This window comes from Gymnoscopelus microlampas (assembly GCF_963454915.1).
Source record: "Gymnoscopelus microlampas genome assembly, chromosome: 11".
NCBI lineage: Eukaryota > Metazoa > Chordata > Actinopteri > Myctophiformes > Myctophidae > Gymnoscopelus > Gymnoscopelus microlampas.
Window position 1 is genome coordinate 28373339 of NC_139948.1, and position 21055 is coordinate 28394393.

The window sequence follows — 21055 nt, forward strand, 5'->3', positions numbered from 1 at the left end:
ACATAACGGAGGCTATTCAACCTTCACCTTGGCATGGTGGTCTGCCATCTGGAGAGAGGAGACACATATTTCAGAACATTCCAGAGGAGGCTCTCCGTCAATCTCCACATGAAAGCTAATATCGACCCCAGAATGATGGTTTAATTAGATTTACCCCTTTTCTCTCCCTCGCACGTACGCACGCGCATGCACGCACACACACACACACACACACACACACACACACACACACACACACACACACACACCCTGACACAGATACACATGTGTACAATGTAAAACCACCAACCTCATTTCTGGACGTGAACCTTATCATGACGAGCAGGGGAAAACCTCATAATCGTCCAGATGCTAAACCTCATCCAATATTCACTTCTGGATCCAGCATTACATTTCAACTAGATCAAATAAATGCTGCAGGACAGAGCAATGTTGAAGTGGAAAATGAGTGTAAACATAGTGGATTATCCATTCCCATGCAATTTGATCAAATCCATATGGAGGACTTTGTAGCCCTCTTATCTTAAATCTTACCTGTTCAGCCGATACAATGAACTCTGCTTTTTAGAGTTCTTGTCAGATGTTTCACATGCACTAAATCAGAATCACAAACACTTGAACTTAGAAATAAATCCATAAAAATGCCACAGAAACTGGTGCCAAAAATGTACTGAAGCTTAGATTCTTTTCAATTTGTTATACTTTATTGTCCCCGTGGGGAAATTTGTCCTCTGCATTTGACCCATGCTAAGGAGCAGTTAGCAGCCACTGTGCATCGCTCAGGACCAGTGTTGCATTGGTGAATCTGTCTCTGGTGAGACTCTTATTTAAAGACGTCACATGCATGTCGCTTTACACCTACTCTACAGGTCACTCAATGGACAATTGATATGCATCTAGGCTCATTCCTATGTTAATTCACCTGGTGTGACACCCGGCAGTCGGCACCCTTTGTAAACTTTGTTGAGGTGTGAACTTAAGCGTTGTTTTTAATCGATGCATGTGGGTGCGCGTGCTCCTGCTCAAAGGACTGCGTGTAACCATGTGCAATGACGTGCAAATCGGCTATTTTCGTCAAAGAGATTTGGTGTAGAGGGAAAATGGAGGGGGCCAAGTATTATAGACCCCTGGGGGATACCGGTCAGCTAAGTATATATGGTTCAAGTGGTTAAGCATAGGTCTTCTGCCTCCTCAGGTGGACTACAAGGCTGATGAATGGCTGATGAAGAACATGGACCCACTGAATGATAACGTGGCCACACTGCTGCACCAGTCAGCTGACAAGTTTGTGGCTGAGCTCTGGAAAGATGGTGAGTCCCATAACGCTGTATATATATATATATATATATATATATATGTATATATGTATGTATGTATGTATGTATGTATGTATGTATGTATGTATGTATGTATGTATGTATGTATGTATGTATGTATGTATGTATGTATCCTATCCTATCCTATCCTATAATAAGATTGGCTACTGGGAGTGCGAGTGGGTGGGTGGGCACGTCACTCTGACACAGCCATAACCATATAAGGAGTTTCCAATGCAGCTACGCCCAAATATGGAGTGTGTTCTCTAAACTCAAGGTGTCGTCATGGCATCAGCCAGAAACAAATAAGTCTGCTCCATATATGGGCACAAAAGGGGGGTATGCCCATATATGGGCATTTACTGATGACATCAGCGATCTCCACATATATGGGCATAAAAGGGACAAGGACTGACAGATACAGAGATCCGGTTGTCCAGAGCCACAGTTCCGACCGCTATGCCCATAATGGTCATGTACATTACACGCACGCACAAACACTACACACACACACACACACACACACACACACACACACACACACACACACACACACACACACACACACACACACACACACACACACACACACACACACACACACACACACTATATAATGTACAGTGTTGTCATAAATATGGACTGTAAATCTACAGAGTAAAAAAGGGAATGTACAGTCTTAACTACAGTAAAACATTAAGGGCAGTTGCCTGAGCAGGCCTCTAAAGTGATGCCAGTGACGAACCCAGTAGTCAAGAGCAAAAACCACCAGAGTCGTGAGTGTCTGTAAGTGTTGCCAAACTAAACAGTGTATTGTAAGAGAGGTAATCCAGAGCCAGATTATTATCTGTCATACCCAAAAGAATGATTGATCAATTATTTTTTCCACTATAGTTGAGCACACAATGTTTTTGTTTTGAAATTAGATGGAAAATGGAAAGGAAGTGATTAAGTGACTGTTTTTGGACTAACCTGTGTCCTAATTAATAACCAGCTATGATAACCCAATGTCAGCCTGAAATATATATATATATAGGTAGTATCTTCTCCCTCACTGTCCTGTCTTCTCTTTCTTGTGTCTCTGCCTACGCGTCTATAGACATTCAGACGTTTCAGAGAGTGTCTTTCTATGACAATGTCTCTGGGCTCCATGAGGCTCCAGGTGAATGTTAAGAAGGCTTCTCTTTGTGTAACACTGGCTTCTCCTCTCTATGTAACACTGGCTTCTCCTCTCTATGTAACACTGGCTTCTCCTTTCTATGTAACACTGGCTTCTCCTCTCTATGTAACACTGGCTTCTCCTTTCTATGTAACACTGGCTTCTCCTCTCTATGTAACACTGGCTTCTCCTTTCTATGTAACACTGGCTTCTCCTCTCTATGTAACACTGGCTTCTCCTCTCTATGTAACACTGGCTTCTCCTCTCTATGTGGCTGCACTGTTAGGCCTCATCGGTTCCCTGCTCTCTCATAGCTGCACTTTGTTCCTCACAAAACCTCCCCTCTGGCTTTGCATGGCTGGACTGTCTTTGTACTGGTACTGATGCTGAAAATATCAGTTCATACAGCTCAGCTACAACAACAGCACAGCTTATAGTACATTGCATTGTAGGAATCAGTGGACCCATGTGAACATTTCGATATATAAAATACAGATATACAATTGCAGGAAAGTTTACGATAATGTGTGAAAGTTTTTGGAATTCTATCTGGCTCCACTCTAGCAACACCATAAGTGTGTATTCTAAAAACTGAAAAGACTATAAAATCCAAACTTAAATTGTGATAGCACAGAAAAGAATAAATTGAATAGATCCCATAGATTCCAAACATAAATTATCATTTTAAAGTTTGAATTACGTTTGTAGGTGAAATATGACCGACTAGACTGGGTGAGGCTGGGTTAAACTAAAGGATTGCTTTCAATTGTGAGGCACATAATAAGGTGACATTTCATCCTATGAAGAGGATTCATGCAAAACAAACAACAATGGTCTTTGTTATGGCATTCTTGTCTTTGAAACACAACTCTCCATTTAAACTGTCTGGCTACCACACACAGAGGATATGCCAGCCAGCCTTAAATGTCAAAATGCTGCTACTAATGCTGTAAGCAGTAATCTTAGATAAGTGCGCTGCTTCATCCTGTTTAAGGACAGTTTGCTATAGGACTAATGTGTCCTATATCTTCTTAAAGCATACGTATCCAAACTGACCCTGAGCGTGCCTGAGTAGACTGCAGGGAGACGGATTGGTGCCGCTGTACTTAAACAACCATTGTTGAATCTAAAGATTATTTAAGTTCCTGCTTACTTTTAGTAACCTGCAGAAGACCGGATATCTGATCCAGCTCCCTGTCATTCATCTTCTTTTATTAAACATGATTGAACAAACAAACAAACAGGAGGACGTAGCATTTCTGTCACCGGCTTTCAATTTAATTGAACTATTGAGGACCAATGTCCTTGACTTGAGCAGGACCTATCTAGTTAAAGTGGTTTAAGAGATATCTCTCTGCAAACAATAACAATTAAGGGATATAGTGGATGCCAATTAAAACTATAAAAACAAATATGAAGTTGCATTGTCCATTGTCCTCACGTTTTTGAAGTGAGTGAAAGACACAGGAAATATTCTTTACAGTAAGTACTCTTCTCACCAGGAAACGGTGACATTTAATGAACTAGCCGAAGTAAATATTAAATACACACATAAACTGTAGCCTACTTTATTTTTTATTTAAAGTGGCACCATGTCATTTTTTTTATGAATAAATTGTAATATTGTCCAATCTGTATTTTAGAGTTTGTTAATATAATATAACTTATACAATTGGGGTGGTTGTATTTTGTCTCCCTGCTCTTCTATTGAGACATTTAGATTGTGTCAAAGGTCATGTCTCACCTAGACACATGATCTGACATGAATTTTGACCTGATGGTCAAGATTCAATTTATCCCCTGAGCAATCAGGGCAGGCAGGCTCTAATTAGCTCAATGGTAAAAATGTCAGCACTTGTGCAGGAAACTGGGTTCAAATGCGGGGTAGAAGAGGAAAGTTACATAGTGGAGCTTTAATAATTTAAGCCCTATTCACATTTTTTCAAAAATAGCCAATCTACAATATCTGGTATTTTTGAAACCTTTTACAAATCGGGAACTCGGGACACATCGGCTGCATAATTGCCAATACCGATGTCGTCAAAAAAGCAAGTAATGGACGATATATTGTCCAAACCGATATCGGCCTGGCTCTAGTCAGGTACAGTATTTGGCATCCAACGTCCTCCATCATGACAGCCATTCTGTTAGATGTTAAAGGTGTATGATGATCTGTCCTAGCTGTGCTCTGGTTTCCAGTTCTGCTTGACTGGAGAGCTTGCTATGGACTCTTCACCTGCAAAAGAGATGGACCCCTGGTTTAACCCATTTAGACCTGAGGCCGATTCTATAAATGCGTTCTAAATCAGTAGTACTCACACTTTCAAGATCTTTCAAAAATGTTCAAAAATAGCAGATGTACAAGCTCACAGCACGGCACGAAGTGACGTGCTGTGAGCTTATATATCTGATATTTTTCTTAATAGCCAACACTGGGTAACTAATGGGTTAAAATTGTTAGTGTGAGAGAAGCAAGCCTCGCACGGATAGTACTGCTGTAGCCCAGAACTACATGAAGGACCACCATCAACTGTCTTTTGACTGAAACAGTAAAAACTGCATCCTTGAAACTTCACATTTCATTGACAACATTCTCTGATGAATATCCATCTTAGATCAAAATGTTGTCAGAAATGGGTATATAAATTGAGTATCAAGGCTTTGCCCTTTTCTACTGTGATTTATTCAAATCCAACATCTTACCTTTAGTGATGTATATTCCAGTCAAGTAGTATCACACTAGTTCCTATTAATCACCACTGTGTCCACTTCACTAACGTTACTCCATCTCTCTCTATCCCTCCAACCCTAGTTGATCGTATCGTGGGTCTGGACCAGGTGGCAGGCATGAACGAGACAGCATTCGGTGCGTCCTACAAGACTAAAAAGGGCATGTTCCGTACTGTGGGCCAGTTGTACAAGGAGCAGCTGTCCAAGCTCATGGCCACACTGAGAAACACCAACCCCAACTTCGTCCGCTGCATCATACCCAACCATGAGAAGAGGGTGAGTGTCATCTTGGTACTCAGACCAGTCATATGTCAGTTACACCATACATTTTATGGTGTTTTGTTAACGGTAACATTGTTAAAAGGGAGAGAAAGTAAATCCATATAGGGCTTATACAAGGTTCTCACCCAAAATAATAAACAAGTAGTAAGTGAAACAGTAATCAAACATAAGACACGACGTCCAACGTGTAGTAGTACCAAGGTGTCTATTTTCAAAGCATACAGAACTGACCGACCCGACTTAGATAACCATATGGAGTGTTATTACTGGGTTTTTTTTCTCCCTTCTTTTTTTTAATTATTAATGGAATATTTAGAAGAGGGTGGGTGTAATTTGTTTTTATCCAACTAGTCTCAAGTCAGCTATTAATCTAACTTTTATTAGACTTTCTTTTCAAAGCTTACAGCCTAAATCTATCACTTACAAATCTTCACAGGTCAAGGAAAGTCCCACTTATTTTCAAATGAAAGAACGGTATTATGATACCATCCAAAAAAACAAGAGACTGAAGTCAAAAGAGAGAATAAAAATCACATTCGAGACAAAATCAAACAATAGCGGAAGAGACAATTGTTGGGGTCTGTGGGCTTCCTCAGTGATTTCTAAACAAAGTATGATGGGGGGGGATTGACTATGGGCGCTTGTTTCTGCAGTGACCACAAATAAGTGTTAGTAACACAGGTATGCTAAAGAAGAGGACAGGCACGCTGCAGGGCTTGTCATGGACACCCCCCAGAGTCATGAATGCAAGTGTCAGCTATTCCAGAGAAAAATAGAAATCGGAAATTCTGGGAAAGTGTCAATAACTTGTGGTTGGTTTGGAAGGAATTTGCCCAAAGTTATCCCACTATAAAATGAACAAAGCTCTGTCAGTCCTTCCATTGGTCCTCATCCATTTTTCACCTCAGTGGGTTGACCAATTGATCTGGACTTACACATGGGCATTGACCATTGGGATATGCAAGGAGTGAAGAAGTCAATTTTGAACTTTTCCCAAATTTAAGCTGTGTATTAGCTTTTTTCCTCAGGCTATGGGATCTGTAATCGCGGTCCCATAGCTCTGCCGGGTGGTGGGTGGAAATTCAGGTGTGGACTAGTACAGTGTTTCTCAAATGGGGGTACTTTGGGGTACTTTGGGGTGATCCTAGAGGTACTCAGAAAGCTTCTTCTTTCTTTTTTTTTTACCAATTGCCAATGAGCCTGCAAGCTTGTTGCATAATGTTTTGACTGGACTAGTACTAATTATGACTAAAGTATTGCACTCAGGCTGAGTGTACTGACTAAACTTTCTTCTCCTAAGAGCTTCGTTATTTGTTCATCCTCGTCTTGTTCCAAATTTGGCTCCTTCTTCTCATCCTCGTCACCCCCCCCCCCCCTCTTCCTCTGTCTCCCCCAGGCAGGTAAATTGGACCCCCACCTGGTTCTGGACCAGCTGAGGTGTAATGGAGTTCTGGAGGGCATCCGTATCTGTAGACAAGGCTTCCCCAACCGCATTGTCTTCCAGGAGTTCAGACAGAGGTACTGTCACACGTTTTTGTCTACGTAGTGATGTCTTCGGTTCTATTCCATTTTATTTTATACTATTCTATAGCATTCTATTTTCTATTCTGTTCTGTCCTATATGGTGTTTTGGAGAAGAAGGGAAGTCCGCACACTGTTCTGTAGCTCCCAGTAGAAAAAGTTTTTATTTTAATTTAATGGACAACGTGTGGACCTGTGTGGGTCTTCATCAGACTTCTACAGGGAGCTACAGAACAGTGTGCGGACTTCGCTTCTTCTCCATTGTATGTATTTTTGTTCAGCACCTGTGGAATTTCTATTGAGATGTGCACGCTTCCCTTCTGGACTATTTCTATATGGTATTTTCCCATCTCCCACTGAGCTGAAAGTATCACTCTGTTCCACTCTTACTGGATATGTCATGATGTATGCGTGTGTGATCCTTAACAGTGACTCCATGTACTTTGATGATGGATGAAAGATAGTTGATGTTTGATCTCCACACTGTCACTGACTGAATAGACAGACCTGTTTGGAGAGGCCTCTTTCTTTCCCTCTCACCCTCTCACCCTCTCTCTATCTCTCTCCCTCTCACCTTCTCTCTCTCTCTCTCTCTCTCTCTCTCTCTCTCTCTCTCTCTCTCTCTCTAAACTTGGATTCTCTCTCTCTCTCAACTTGGAAGTACAGTGAAATGCTTACACTGTGGCTTTTAGCCATCAAACTCTATCTCTCTCTGTTCTTCGGGCAGGTATGAAATCCTCACTCCCAATGCCATTCCCAAGGGTTTCATGGACGGCAAGCAGGCCTGTGAGAGAATGGTAAAGATCTGGATCTCTTGTAATTACAAAAGACAAGTAATATTGTGCTTTGATTACCACTGTAAGACGTAACAAGGACCTAGATAAGTTTATGTTAGTATTCAGGAATATCATATGTCCACCATTCTGAAATCAATAGGATTTTACCAATAAGGATGTGGGATAGATTAGTTATAGTTATTGTAACACAAGCTCCATATTAACACATCCACCCCCCCCCCATCCATCAATCCACCCTTTGTAGATCCGCGCTCTGGAGCTGGACCTCAACTTGTTCCGTATCGGCCAGAGTAAGATCTTCTTCAGGGCCGGTGTTCTGGCCCACCTGGAGGAGGAGCGAGACCTGAAGATCACTGACATCATCATCTACTTCCAGGCCGTCTGCCGGGGATACCTGGCACGCAAGTGAGTCCACAAACATCTGGTAGTGGTTGGTATTGTTTTGTTTTGTTTAGTTTTTGGACAATTTACATGGGTCGCCTGGTGCGGCATGAGATTTTTAATCACAGTCTTGTTTCCTTTTGACATATTGATCTGATATTGAATGAACTGTTATTCAGTTGTGGCGAGGTATTGAACTTTGGAATTGTCACGCACAGCCACGCAATCTTTCAGACTCACATTGTGAATCTGGTGCTGTAAATCTTCAAATCTGCACTCCTGAACTTTTGTTTAATGAATAAAACAAAAATGTTTATGTATTATTTGAGTATGTTAACACAATATAGTCTCCCTGCACCTCTATTGAGAAAATTAGACCCAGTGTTTGGATTGGAACACTGTTGACAAGGTATTGCCTGAAGCTTAAAACGCAATATCTCCCCTGACCAAACGGGCTCAGTGAGTCTCCCACGTGGGAGACCTGGGTTCGAATCCCGGGACATACATTTTACGGATTGCATCTTTAACTTAAAGCTGCAATCTACAAGGTTCTGAGTAGCTTTAAGATAGCAAAAAGGCTAGAGTTAACACACACAGTGTTCTTTCCTGCTCCTGTCTGGCTGCAGAGCCTTCGCTAAGAAGCAGCAGCAGCTCAGTGCCCTGAAGGTTCTGCAGAGGAACTGTGCTGCTTACCTGAAGCTACGCCACTGGCAGTGGTGGAGACTCTTCACTAAGGTAGGTGGGTGTGGGTGTGTGCGTGTGCGTGCGTGCGTGCGAGGCAAGGCACACTTTGCTCCGATCCGCACCAAACTTGCCATAAACACTGGTCAGGGATCTGCCAATCAGAATAGCCACACCAGGGGTCACTGTGTGTCAAGCTCATTTCTATCCGTAGTCCCACATACAAATACACCACAGTGATAACATGAAAAAAAGAGAAAAAACAACAACATACAACTGCTTACAAATAAAAAAATAAAAATACCATACATAATTTAAGCCTAACCAACAAACAACCTAAATACCTACTGTATAGTCTAATACTGTACCTAGCCAATTGAAAATCAAAACCTATTTTGACACATCTAAGATTTAAATGTATCAATAGTCACATGATTGAGAAATGTTCAACCATTGTTTTAGTTGTATTTTAAAATTGGGGCTTTCCCTTAGAGTGACAATAGTCTCACGACTATTCCATCGTAGGCTTCCCTTGATGAAGAGGACATTCTGTCCAAAAGTGGTCTGCCTACGATGGACCTCACAGTCCCCTCTGTTGTCTGACCTAGTGCCACGTCCAGTGTCTCTCTTCCTGTGGATAAAATCACACACTGGAGGAGGTGCTATAGTTCTGAAAATGTATTGCCATGGATGGATTTTAAAAGGATAAAATGGATTTAAAAGGATATTTTTCAAATATAATACTACTACTACTACTGCTGATAATAATAATAATAACAATAATAATAATAAAGTTCCTCTTTGTGTGTTATCCTAGGTCAAGCCCCTGCTGCAGGTCACCCGGCAGGAGGAGGAGATGCAAGCCAAAGACGAGGAGCTGGTCAAAGTCAAGGAGAAGCAAAGCAAGGTGGAGGGAGAGCTGGTGGAGATGGAGAGGAAACAAAAGCAGGTCAGTCCCAGCCACACCCAACCTCATTATAGGTCACTTTATCCAGGCAAATATTTAGCTGTGTTATTGGGTGCTTGAGTTGATTGAGTTTAATTCCCTTGTCGATGTCCATGGGGGGGGGGGGGGGGGTAGCCATGTTCCATATATATTTTTAGTAGTTCATTGATCAGACGCCAGTTGGATAAATGGGTTGCAGTTATTGAACTGCAAATGGAACAAGGGAGCTGTAACACATGCATGCATGCACTCCCGCACGCTCTCTCTCTCTCTCACACAAACACGCACTCACACAAACACGCACTCACACAAACACGCACGCATGCACGCACACACGCACACGCGCGCGCACGCACGCACACACACACACACACACACTGGGACCGTTGTATTCTGACTTGACGCCTGCTCCTCTAGCTGGTGGAGGAGAAGAACATCCTGGCGGAGCAGCTCCAGGCAGAGACGGAGCTGTTTGCCGAGGCCGAGGAGATGAGGGCCCGTCTGGCCGCCAAGAAACAGGAGCTGGAGGAGATTCTCCATGACCTGGAGTCCAGGGTGGAGGAGGAGGAGGAGAGGAACCAGAGCCTGCAGAACGAGAAGAAGAAGATGCAGTCACATATTCAGGTGCTGTGATGGAGCCGCGAGAGGGATGGAGGACGGAGTGGCGTGCTGGAAGTAGTCATGCAGTATATAGTGTCTGGCAAGACGTTACTTGGACCTAAATAACAGTAAAATGCATATTACAAATTATCAAATATTTAAAGGTAGGGTAAGTGATATTTTTGGGTTAAAACAAAAAGTATTTTGTTAAAAGGTTAAAGCACTATATTCTGATAGTAATCATTGCTATAGAGTGTTTGTTCAGTAACAGGAGTCTCCCCGTCTCTCCGGCTCTTTAATAAACAGAAAATACATTTTCCGGTAGGTGTCAAAATCTCAGCCAATCAGGAGAAAGTACCCATTTTAAGCTTCATTTTTATAGTGTTCCAGTTCCAATTTTGCCTGCTCATTTCTTAGTGTCATCACTTCCAATTTCACTTGTTTAATCTGTATCCTGATTGAGTTCTCTATCCTGACTGGATGAAATTGGAAATGAAACTGAAACTGAAAGGAAAATGCATTTTCTGTTTTATAAAGAGCTGGAGAAACAAGGAGACTCCTTTTACTGAACAAACACTCTATAGCAATGAGTACTATCAGAATATAGAGCTATGTAACACTTATTTTAACCAAAGAAAATCACTTACCCTACCTTTAAGTACCCTGTTTGCAAAACAATCTTTAATTTACTGGCGTGTTTTTTTGTATTATTTAGATATGCTCCTAATTCACATTTTAGGATGTTTAATGAAATACTTAGGTATACTTAAAGGTGCTGTAAGGGTTACATTTTTGTTCAAATAAGTGTTTAATAGCTTTATATTCTGATAGTAATCATAACTTGTTTTTGGGCTTTTATGCCTTTAATGGTAGGACAGTAGACTGACAGGAAATGGGGAGAGAGATGGGGAGTGACGCAGCAAAGGTCGAAGGGATTGGGATTCGAACCCACGACACGCTGTCAGGCTGGCATTGCAGCCTAGGGTGCCTGGACCGCTACGCGGCAGCCCAGGCCAATAGTAATCATTACTATAGAGTGTTTGTTTAATGACAGGGGTCTCCCGTCTCTCCATTTCTTTAGTAAACAGAAAATACATTTTCAGGTTGGAATAGCAATTTCATCCTTTCAGGATAGCGAGAACTCATACATTATATAAACAATATAAACAAGCGGAATTGGAAGTGATGAAACAAAGAAATGAGCAGACAAAGTTGGAACTGGAACACTATCAAATTGAAGGTGATGGGTTCTCCAGACGCGTCGCTAGGTCTCTACTAGGTCGGGGGCTTAGCCCCGCAGGCAACGGGCATGTGCCCCTCCTCCCGCGCGCGCGCGTTTTTTTTCCGCGGATTTCGCGGATTAGGGTGCTTTTTTCCCCGTTTTTTGTTACTTTATTTCGGTTTTAGGGTTAGGGGTAGGGTTAGGTTAGGGTGATAGATATATAATTAAAAAAAAACATTTTTTTTTAATTATTATTTTTTTTTTATTGGTGGCTTTGGACAAAACATTGGTGGCTATAGCCACCGAAGCCCACCCCTAACGACGCCACTGGGGTTCTCTCTACTGATTTTGATGGAATCGGAATCCCACCAACCACCAACACTGTTTTTGTTTTAACCAATAAATATTACTTGCAGCACTTTCAACTCAAACCAGTAAAGATACTTACTTGAAATAGTAGTATTTGTTCTTGTTTGTAGGACTTGGAGGAACAGCTGGATGAAGAGGAGGCTGCCAGGCAGAAGCTGCAGTTGGAGAAAGTGACCGCCGAGGCCAAGATGAAGAAGTATGAAGAGGACATTCTGCTCCTGGAGGATCAGAACTCCAAGTTCCAGAAAGTGAGACAGATGGACACTTCGGTCTACTTACATCAGTTTCAATATTATTCTGATGGTCACAGATTAAATGCTAAAATGTATTGTAAAATAACATGACCCTGCTGTGTTTTGAAATCAGAGAGCACACATTATTACTGTTATAAGGAGCTCTGTAGATCTTGAATAAATCTTGAACCCTAGGTCGAACAATCAAGTTTTTTTTTACCCTGGATTCCTTGGATCATGACACAACTCCACATATTGGCCACGGCCAATTCCACCTGATAAGATTTTCTGCCATTTTGCAGAACACAGTTTTTGCTACTGCTCCTACATATTTTGTGCAAATCGCAAATTGGTCCTGAGGAGACATCAAATTTCTCTTTTGGGCCTTGAGCTGAAAAAGGAAACCCTTGATCTATAACTAGTGAATATCAGTTTCTATGTACATGCATTACACTTTTTGAAAGAGTCAGTGTATACCATTTTGCCTTTCTTCCCTCTTCAGGAGAAGAAGCTGCTGGACGACCGCATCAATGAGATGACCTCCACGTTGGCTGAGGAAGAGGAGAAGGCCAAGAACCTGGGCAAGGTGAAGAACAAGCAGGAGATGATGATGGTTGACCTGGAAGGTAAGCGAGTCGCCTAAAGCCGCCCAGCAAACTTAAAAACAGTGGCCACAGGGCGTCCTTGAGAAGAGTTAAGGGGGGTCCCCAGTTAACTAAGCCAAGGAGTAGTTTAATTTCACTTTCGAAACCTTCTAGGGCAAGGCTAAATCATATATAACACTAGAAAGGAGGTCCCAGGGACAAACCTTTATTACATGTGGGTCTGTGTACATGAATGAGTACACAGATGTGTATATGGACTTAAAATGTTTGGCCTAGAGTACAATGGAGAAATAAATAGTTAAGTACAATAAAGTTCATATAAAGGGGTGTAGTAAGTTTGGTAGAGCTTACAAATAAATACCAGGTGTGATTACTAAGTTAGAGTAGAGTAAAATACTGATTCAACGCTTAGGACAGGAGAAATGATTTTCAAACCATACTGTCTCTTCTTGTTCCCATCCAGAGCGACTGAAAAAAGAAGAGAAGACCCGCCAGGAGCTGGAGAAGGCAAAGCGGAAGCTAGATGGAGAGACATCGGACTTCCAGGACCAGATAGCCGAGCTACAGGCCCAGATAGAAGAGCTGAAAATCCAACTAGCTAAGAAGGAAGAGGAGCTACAGGCACTACAAGCTAGGTACTGTTGGACCTCCTGAGAACAAATCAGAGCGGAGAGTCAAACTGACTCCACTTAATCCCCTAGCTATCATTCTTTCTTCTTTCTGGTTATGTTATTTATAATGCTTTCACTAATGCACTGTATTATAATCGTTTTCCAGACTTTAAACCCCCTAAATTAAATCGAATAGAATAACATAGATTATTTGCCTACATATTTATATCACACTTTATGTTTATCCTCTCAAACTCCTGAAACATAACAACAACAAAATGTTTTGATTAAAGGAGACACACCATGAATTAAAAACAAATATTTGATATTTAATATCATATGGTGTATGTCCCTCAAACCATTTTCAAAAGGTTTGAGCCTAAATCAACACTCAGATATACTCATCCCAAGTCAATTCTCTCAGGCTTATAAAGCACTTTCAGCTGCAATACCAAAACGTCCTGTTGGGCAGAGGGGTGCTACTGAGCAATTCTAAATACTCAGAATACATCAAAATACATGGGCAGAAAGTTTGGTGATGTAAGCAAACTTGCCATTCTGAGATGGCCTGTTCAGACACGCCCATTTTGAAAATCTCTGAAATGAGAATGAATGACTGAATGTTAAAAAAAAATATTTTTTGGGGTACAAGAGACACTGGGGAGCCCAAAAAATAAAAAAATAATAAAAAAATGTGAAATTCATGGTGTGTCTCCTTTAAAACAAAGAAGTTTGTTTTGTTAAAAAGGTTTAAAGCACTAGTTCTGTTTCTCAGGGGAGAGTACCCATTTATTTGTTTATTAGAGAGCTGGAGATATGGGGAAACCCCTGTTACAAGTTAACACCCATAGCAAATATTATAATACCAATTTATAGAGCTATTTAACACTAGTGTTGAAATAAATGTTTCACTTCCTACCTTTAGAAATAAAGGATTACATTTTATTAAGAAAGGCAGTCAGATACACATAGCACAATATACTGTAAACAGCCTACTGTATATAGCATTTAATTGAAGTCACAGCCGGGGCTTTCTATCTAGTTTGAATAAGGCTTTGCAAATAGCCTCCTGATATGAACATGCTCACCACACTGATACCCCAGTTGTCCAAAACGATGACATCAGTCCACTGGATTAGCCAGTGACTTCTTAAATGATTGAGATGGTATATAGTCAATGAGGATGTTTTAGTAGAGATTCTGCCTCAGAGTGACTCAGTGGTGTGAGCTAAGAGCCGCATAGCTGTACATAGTCATCATCAGGCCTCACATGCTGGAAGGTACCGTATTCACACCTGGCGTGTTATATGACACATTTAACTAGACTTTATGACTGCACTCCAGGCAGAGTCGCTGCTGTAATCTAGAAACTCCCTGTGAGCATTTACCATTATTATGATCCTGAGTCATGACATAGCAGGCTGACCAGACCACCAAGGCAGAATTTATTTATCCAGGGGATCTCACTTCTTTGGAATGTGTGTGTGTGTGTGTGTGTGTGTGTGTGTGTGTGTGTGTGTGTGTGTGTGTGTGTGTGTGTGTGTGTGTGTGTGTGTGTGTGTGTGTGTGTGTGTGTGTGTGTGTGTGTGCGTGCGCACGCGTGTGCGTTGTGGGTCAAGTCAACATTATAGCGATAAGATAAGTGACCTTCAAAAAACAACAGCTGTCCATCAATGTCAGCTCAGCTTATCCAAAGAAAATGGTAGTGACAGCCTCTGGTGCCCAATGTTTGTAGAATGACGGTGAAAATATGCTTCTACTGCCATCCTGTGGAGTATTTATGGATAGCAGACCATGTCATCAAGTAGGCATGACATTGCAGGGTGAATCCACAAAAGGACTGTGTGGCTATTGCAGCTGGTAAACCGGGCAAATAAAATAAAAATAAACTATAATTCTCAACCCACCCACAAAGGGTGAATTGAACCCCTAACTGCACTGCCAAGCAAATAGTGCTGTGGTATAATTTGCATATATTAAAATAAGGTAATAAAATAGGTAATATCCATACATTAGACACAAAACTCACCTCTTTCTATGCAAATAAGCCTCATCGAAAATAAAAATCATATTCACAAATTCTAGCGCCAATAGCCATATGCAGTTGAGTGGCTATTAGTTGCAGAGAGTTGGTGGTAACTGAAGCGCATTTTAAGGGGTGACACGCCCAGACTTTCCAGTGATCTTGGCAGTAGTGATTGTAGCCAGGCAAAGGCATCATCATGCCAGGCATGCATTTGAGTGGATATTTTGACCCTCTAGTACAGGAGTGTCAAACTCCTTTTAGGTTGTGGGACAGATTCATTAAAATGTGATTCTGTGTGGGGCTGTGGGCCAGATTACTTTTTGTCTGTGTGTGCATGGCATGCTCCCAATGCTGAAAGGTACGCATGCTGTCAATATAGTATTTGGTCACAACACACAAAACAGAATGGGAAACATTCTTAGAATACTGATTTCAGGTCTAGGACTAAACAGGAATGTGTAGACTAAATTGTATTAGCGTTACATATTTTGTCATGTGTGTACAGGAGCCTTTAGCTTGCAGTGTCCAAGCATCTAACAGCCTTTCACCATGCCTATGTTTCTGTGTATTCTAATCATTAGCGCAATATCTTGTGTGAATCTGACCTTAAGATGAGACAGACAGCAGGTGCAAGTGTTAAACAATTAATTTTGTTAGCAGCGGTCACAACCCATTCTTTGTGATTATATATGTTTTGACCCACTAGTGGTAGGGTGCACTTTGGTCCCAAAGTATCACATAAACCGCCGGCTGGATTGCCATGGATTTTGCTGTGCACCTTCATGCATCCCGCTGGATGAACCCCACTGATGTTGGTGACCCCACAGTCTTTCCTCTAGTGCCACCCACAGGACTAAATTTCCACTTTCACCTGATGAGATATCATATCTCAATATCTAATGGGTGGATTAATTGCCACGAGACACTTAGGTCAGAAACACATTTCTTGAAGATTACAGGCTGAGGCTGGATTTCCATGGGATTTGCTGTGCACCTACCTCCTCCCCAGAGAATGAAACCTACTGATGTCTAACAGGACTTTTAGATTCTTGTTTTTAGTATAGTTCATATTGACACATACTGTAATAAATATATCAACTTTAGGTAAAGAATGAGTGTCAAGATAAGCAGCCACCTCAAATGGTACAATAACACATTAAATGTATAAATGAGGAAAAAACTATGTAACCACGCATCTACTATCACAATGTTGCATTATGTATGCATCCATCTCTCACTATGTTCTATGCTCTTCTGTGTTAATGTCTGTGTACTGTGTCTATCGTTTGTGTCCTGTTACATGTTATCATCAGGGGTGAGGATGAGGTGAGCCAGAAGAACAACGCTCTGAAACAGGTGAGGGAGCTGCAGGCCCAGCTGTCGGAGCTGCAGGAGGACCTGGAGTCGGAGAAACAGGCCCGGAACAAAGCAGAGAAACTCAAGAGGGACCTGAGTGAGGAGTTGGAAGCGCTGAAGACGGAGTTGGAGGACACCCTGGATACCACTGCCGCTCAACAGGAGCTCAGGTACTCACAGTTCTGTTTCTCTTCACTTGCTTGTTTATCTTTATAGCATTCAGCGAGCACTGGAGAAAATGAAAATAAGTGCAACAGCAAAACAAGCTTAAATCTGTTTAGTGCTAGCATCACAGGCAGCTAATAATAACTGCGAGACTCGAAGTAGGAACTTTAAATGAGGAACATTCCTTTGTTCAAGTCCGTTGAATGTTCTTGTATTCTCTGTCGCTCTCAGGACCAAGCGTGAGCAAGAGGTGGCTGAGCTGAAGAAGGCCATTGAGGAGGAGACCAAGAACCATGAGGCCCAGATTCAGGAGATGAGACAGAGGCATGGTACCGCCCTGGAAGAAGTGTCTGAACAGCTGGAGCAGGCCAAGAGGGTATGACTATGGCACTTTCAAGTCACCTACTGTACCTTATGCTGCCAGTGTGCCTTTAAGAAAGTTCTATTACTAACGGTGTCTGATGTTTCTATAACAAGTCTTCATAAGAACCAATGCGTGCTCTAAACTTTGAGCCAATTTAAATGTTCAGCCTTGATATCTACTTGTCCATAACTTAGGCGACCCCAAGTTACGTAGGTAGAATATGTGTGAATATAGTAGAAAACAGCTTAGGTTCACATCCCTTATGACCCCTCATAGATTTAAAGTATTACACACATGGAACAAGATATCTCATTGGTCAAGACTAGTTCTTAATGGCACACCATCATGCTTTTGATGTCAATTTCAGTTAATTGTTGATGTCGTATCGTAGTCCACAGAAAAACAACAATATTGATGATATATCCATATTAACAGATGATATTCCCTATTCTGTCTGTTTCTCTGTGTTACAATTATACTAGACCATACCCGGTGAAGTGCGCAGGCGAAAGTAGTTGCAAACGTGGGGTTATTGCGCGTCCTGTCGCGCGTCCCCCCCGCGCGTCCCATCATGGAGATGTCCTAGTGGTCAGACTCATCATAAAATCATGAAATATGTAGGGGTGCAATAGTTAATAGAACTAATCCTTAGATTAGTTTTTGTCAAAAATACATTTTGAAGAAATAGCAGATCTGCAAATGTAAAATGGATGTATTCAATAAAAAAAAGTCAATCAGAATGTTTGAATCATTGATGTATATATATATATATATATATATATATATATATATAAATATATAAATAAATACATACATATATATATATATATATATATATATATATATATATATATATATATATATATATATATATATATATTTATCAAATATATATATCAAATAGGTAATCGATAGAATAATCCCCATGAGTATATTCGATAGTTGCAGCCCTTAAAATATGTGCCATGTGATGCCAGTTCAAGGCTAACCTGGAGAAGACGAAGCAGAGCCAGGACAGTGCCAACAAGGAGATGGCCGTGGAGGTAAAGGGCCTGCAGCAGGCCAAGACTGAGTCTGAGCACAAGAGGAAGAAACTGGAGTCACAGCTGCAGGAGGTCATGGCCCGAGTCACAGAGGGAGAGAGATGCAAGGGAGAGATGGCTGACCGGTCACACAAACTACAGGTGGGTGATTGGGTGCTACGGGGCCTGCATAGATGCATTTAACCTCTTCAACCCTAGTGTCCCTCTTCTGGGGCGTACTTTAGGCGAAAATATCAGATCTACACGTTCACATGTGTTGCGCTGCGACGCATTGTCAGCCTGTAGATCTGTTATTTTCGTCAAATATATTTAGTGTAGACTTGGTTCTTCAGAGGACATTGCTGGTGTTTAGCTGTTATTTTGATGTCTCTGCAGACTGAGTTGGACAATGTGTCTGCCATGCTGGAGGACGCTGAGAGGAAGGGCATCAAGATGACCAAGGATGTTACTGGGCTGGAGAGTCAGCTGCAGGACACTCAGGTGAGATACACAGCAACTACATAGCATGTCTAAAATGTCTTATACATTAACGCTAAGTTATACTTAGTTGCACATCGCAAATAGATCTACAAGCCGTTAGGCTTTACACATACTAACAGAGCTGATTTTGTTATTACATTATATTGTTTGAGCACGATGACTTACTCTACTGTATGCGTTTGTACACGTGTGTGTGTATGCGTGGATATTTTTTGAGCACCTGCCTTACTCTACTGTGTGTGTGTGTGTAGGAGCTGCTCCAGGAGGAGACTCGTCAGAAGCTGAACCTGAGCAGCCGCATACGCCAGCTGGAAGAGGAGAAGAACGCTCTGCAAGAGCAGCAGGAGGAAGACGAGGAGGCGCGCAAGAACCTGGAGAAACAGCTGCTGACGCTACAGGCACAGGTAGGAGGAGAGACTCCTCTCTCCAACACTCACAGGGACATGTTCACATGAGCAAATATTGCTTAGCTTAGAATGAATTCACATTGGATGGCACACATATATGGCAGGCTGCAATATGTGCTATTTACAACTGAATGCTGTTCCATATTATAAAACGAAAATAGTTTGGACCATTGGGTGAATGTATGAAGCAATTTAAAGAGCGCTCTGTTTGGGGTCAGATCACGTGTGATATATATATATCTTTTTTACCATTTTGTACTTTATGAACTTAATTTTACTGTCTAACAATAAATTATTAATAATCATAACTTGCAGCAAACGATTTATCATTATGCATCTAGATCACCATGTGCATATATTGTATTTGTGAATGAATGAATCATTTTATTTTCATGTCTGGCTGCCTCAACACAGCCCATCCCTTACGGGATTATTCAGACACATTTTGAAGAACACAATGTTTCCAGTGCCAACATGCTGACACCAAAATAATAAACAAAATAAATAAATACCACACATACTGTACTCTATACTTTTTTTTCCAGCAATATATTTATTGAATTTTTCTTTTTCCAAACAAACTTACATTACAACATTACATTATTGATCATGTATTCTAACTTGTCTTTAGCTATGTGAGACCAAGAAGAAGCTGGATGATGATGTGGGCTCCATGGAGGGCCTGGAGGAGGTGAAGAGGAAACTGCAGAAGGACATGGAGTTGACCAGCCAACGTCTGGAGGAGAAGACCATCGCCTTCGAGAAGATGGAGAAGACAAAGATCCGCCTGCAGCAGGAGCTGGACGATCTGACCGTGGACCTTGACCACCAGAGACAGATCGTCTCCACCCTGGAGAAGAAGCAGAAGAAGTTTGACCAGGTTGGACTACAGTTGTAGCAGACAAATTGAACTAGATAGCCAGGTATGAGTGGTCCGAGCTTAGTCACTTGCGAGGAGAAGATTGATTATTTGCCAGTGGGCCTTTATGTTTCAAAATGTGTAACAAACATGTATTATGTACATTGTGAAATCATCATTGTGAGACTTGCCCATGCAAAAAGAAAAAAACGGTGTTAGCAAGAATTCAAAAATATTTATATCATGATTTAGATCCACAGCCATACCATGCATTGGAATCCTTATTTAGCTGGCTGCCTTTTTCTTTAGTTCCCTGTCCTGTCTTCAGTCCCCTGAATCCGCAAGCCTCATCACATCCTCGCAAAATACGCATTATCATTTTTGATCCCATCCCTGTCTAGATGCTGGCTGAGGAGAAGAGCATCTCGGCCCGCTATGCTGAGGAGCGTGACCGTGCGGAGGCAGAGGCCAGGGAGAAGGAGACCAAGGCTCTGTCTATGACGAGAGCCCTGGACGAGGCCCTGGAGGCAAAGGAGGAGCTGGAGAGAGTCAACAAGCAGCTCCGTGCCGAGATGGAGGACCTGATGAGTTCCAAGGACGACGTGGGCAAGAACGTGAGTGAACCTGATGGATGCTAAACCTACAGTGTTTAGGATGAGAGAACACATCCAAAACAATCCATCTAGTTTCAAAACACCATAGAACAGAGCTTTACTGCAAATGTGGAGGAATGCTAGCTGGGGTTGGTTAAGGCCAATGGTAAGTCCGAGCTGGCTGGAAGTGGAGAATGCACTCTCTCTATTCCTCCATCATGCTCTCTGTATCCATTCTCTGTTTTTCCATCTCTGTATTCCTTTTGTCTTTATATGATCCTCATCGACCTATTTCTCTTTCCATCTAAT

General features: G+C 41.7%; 1 protein-coding gene across 1 annotated transcript in view; it reads left to right on the top strand.

Annotated features, from left to right (window-relative positions):
- LOC311055169 (myosin-10) overlaps positions 1–21055 on the top strand; it is a 120113-nt gene that overhangs the window by 91066 nt on the left and 7992 nt on the right. Inside the window, exons 16-33 of the mRNA XM_084071261.1 lie at positions 1196–1310; positions 5288–5481; positions 6884–7005; positions 7736–7805; positions 8050–8210; positions 8813–8921; positions 9685–9816; positions 10231–10437; positions 12115–12252; positions 12740–12863; positions 13306–13477; positions 16793–17005; positions 17232–17376; positions 18342–18548; positions 18783–18887; positions 19139–19291; positions 19926–20174; positions 20555–20767. Of these exons, the coding sequence (XP_083927387.1) occupies positions 1196–1310; positions 5288–5481; positions 6884–7005; positions 7736–7805; positions 8050–8210; positions 8813–8921; positions 9685–9816; positions 10231–10437; positions 12115–12252; positions 12740–12863; positions 13306–13477; positions 16793–17005; positions 17232–17376; positions 18342–18548; positions 18783–18887; positions 19139–19291; positions 19926–20174; positions 20555–20767 (2829 nt within the window). The remainder of the gene's footprint in view (positions 1–1195; positions 1311–5287; positions 5482–6883; positions 7006–7735; positions 7806–8049; positions 8211–8812; positions 8922–9684; positions 9817–10230; positions 10438–12114; positions 12253–12739; positions 12864–13305; positions 13478–16792; positions 17006–17231; positions 17377–18341; positions 18549–18782; positions 18888–19138; positions 19292–19925; positions 20175–20554; positions 20768–21055) is intronic.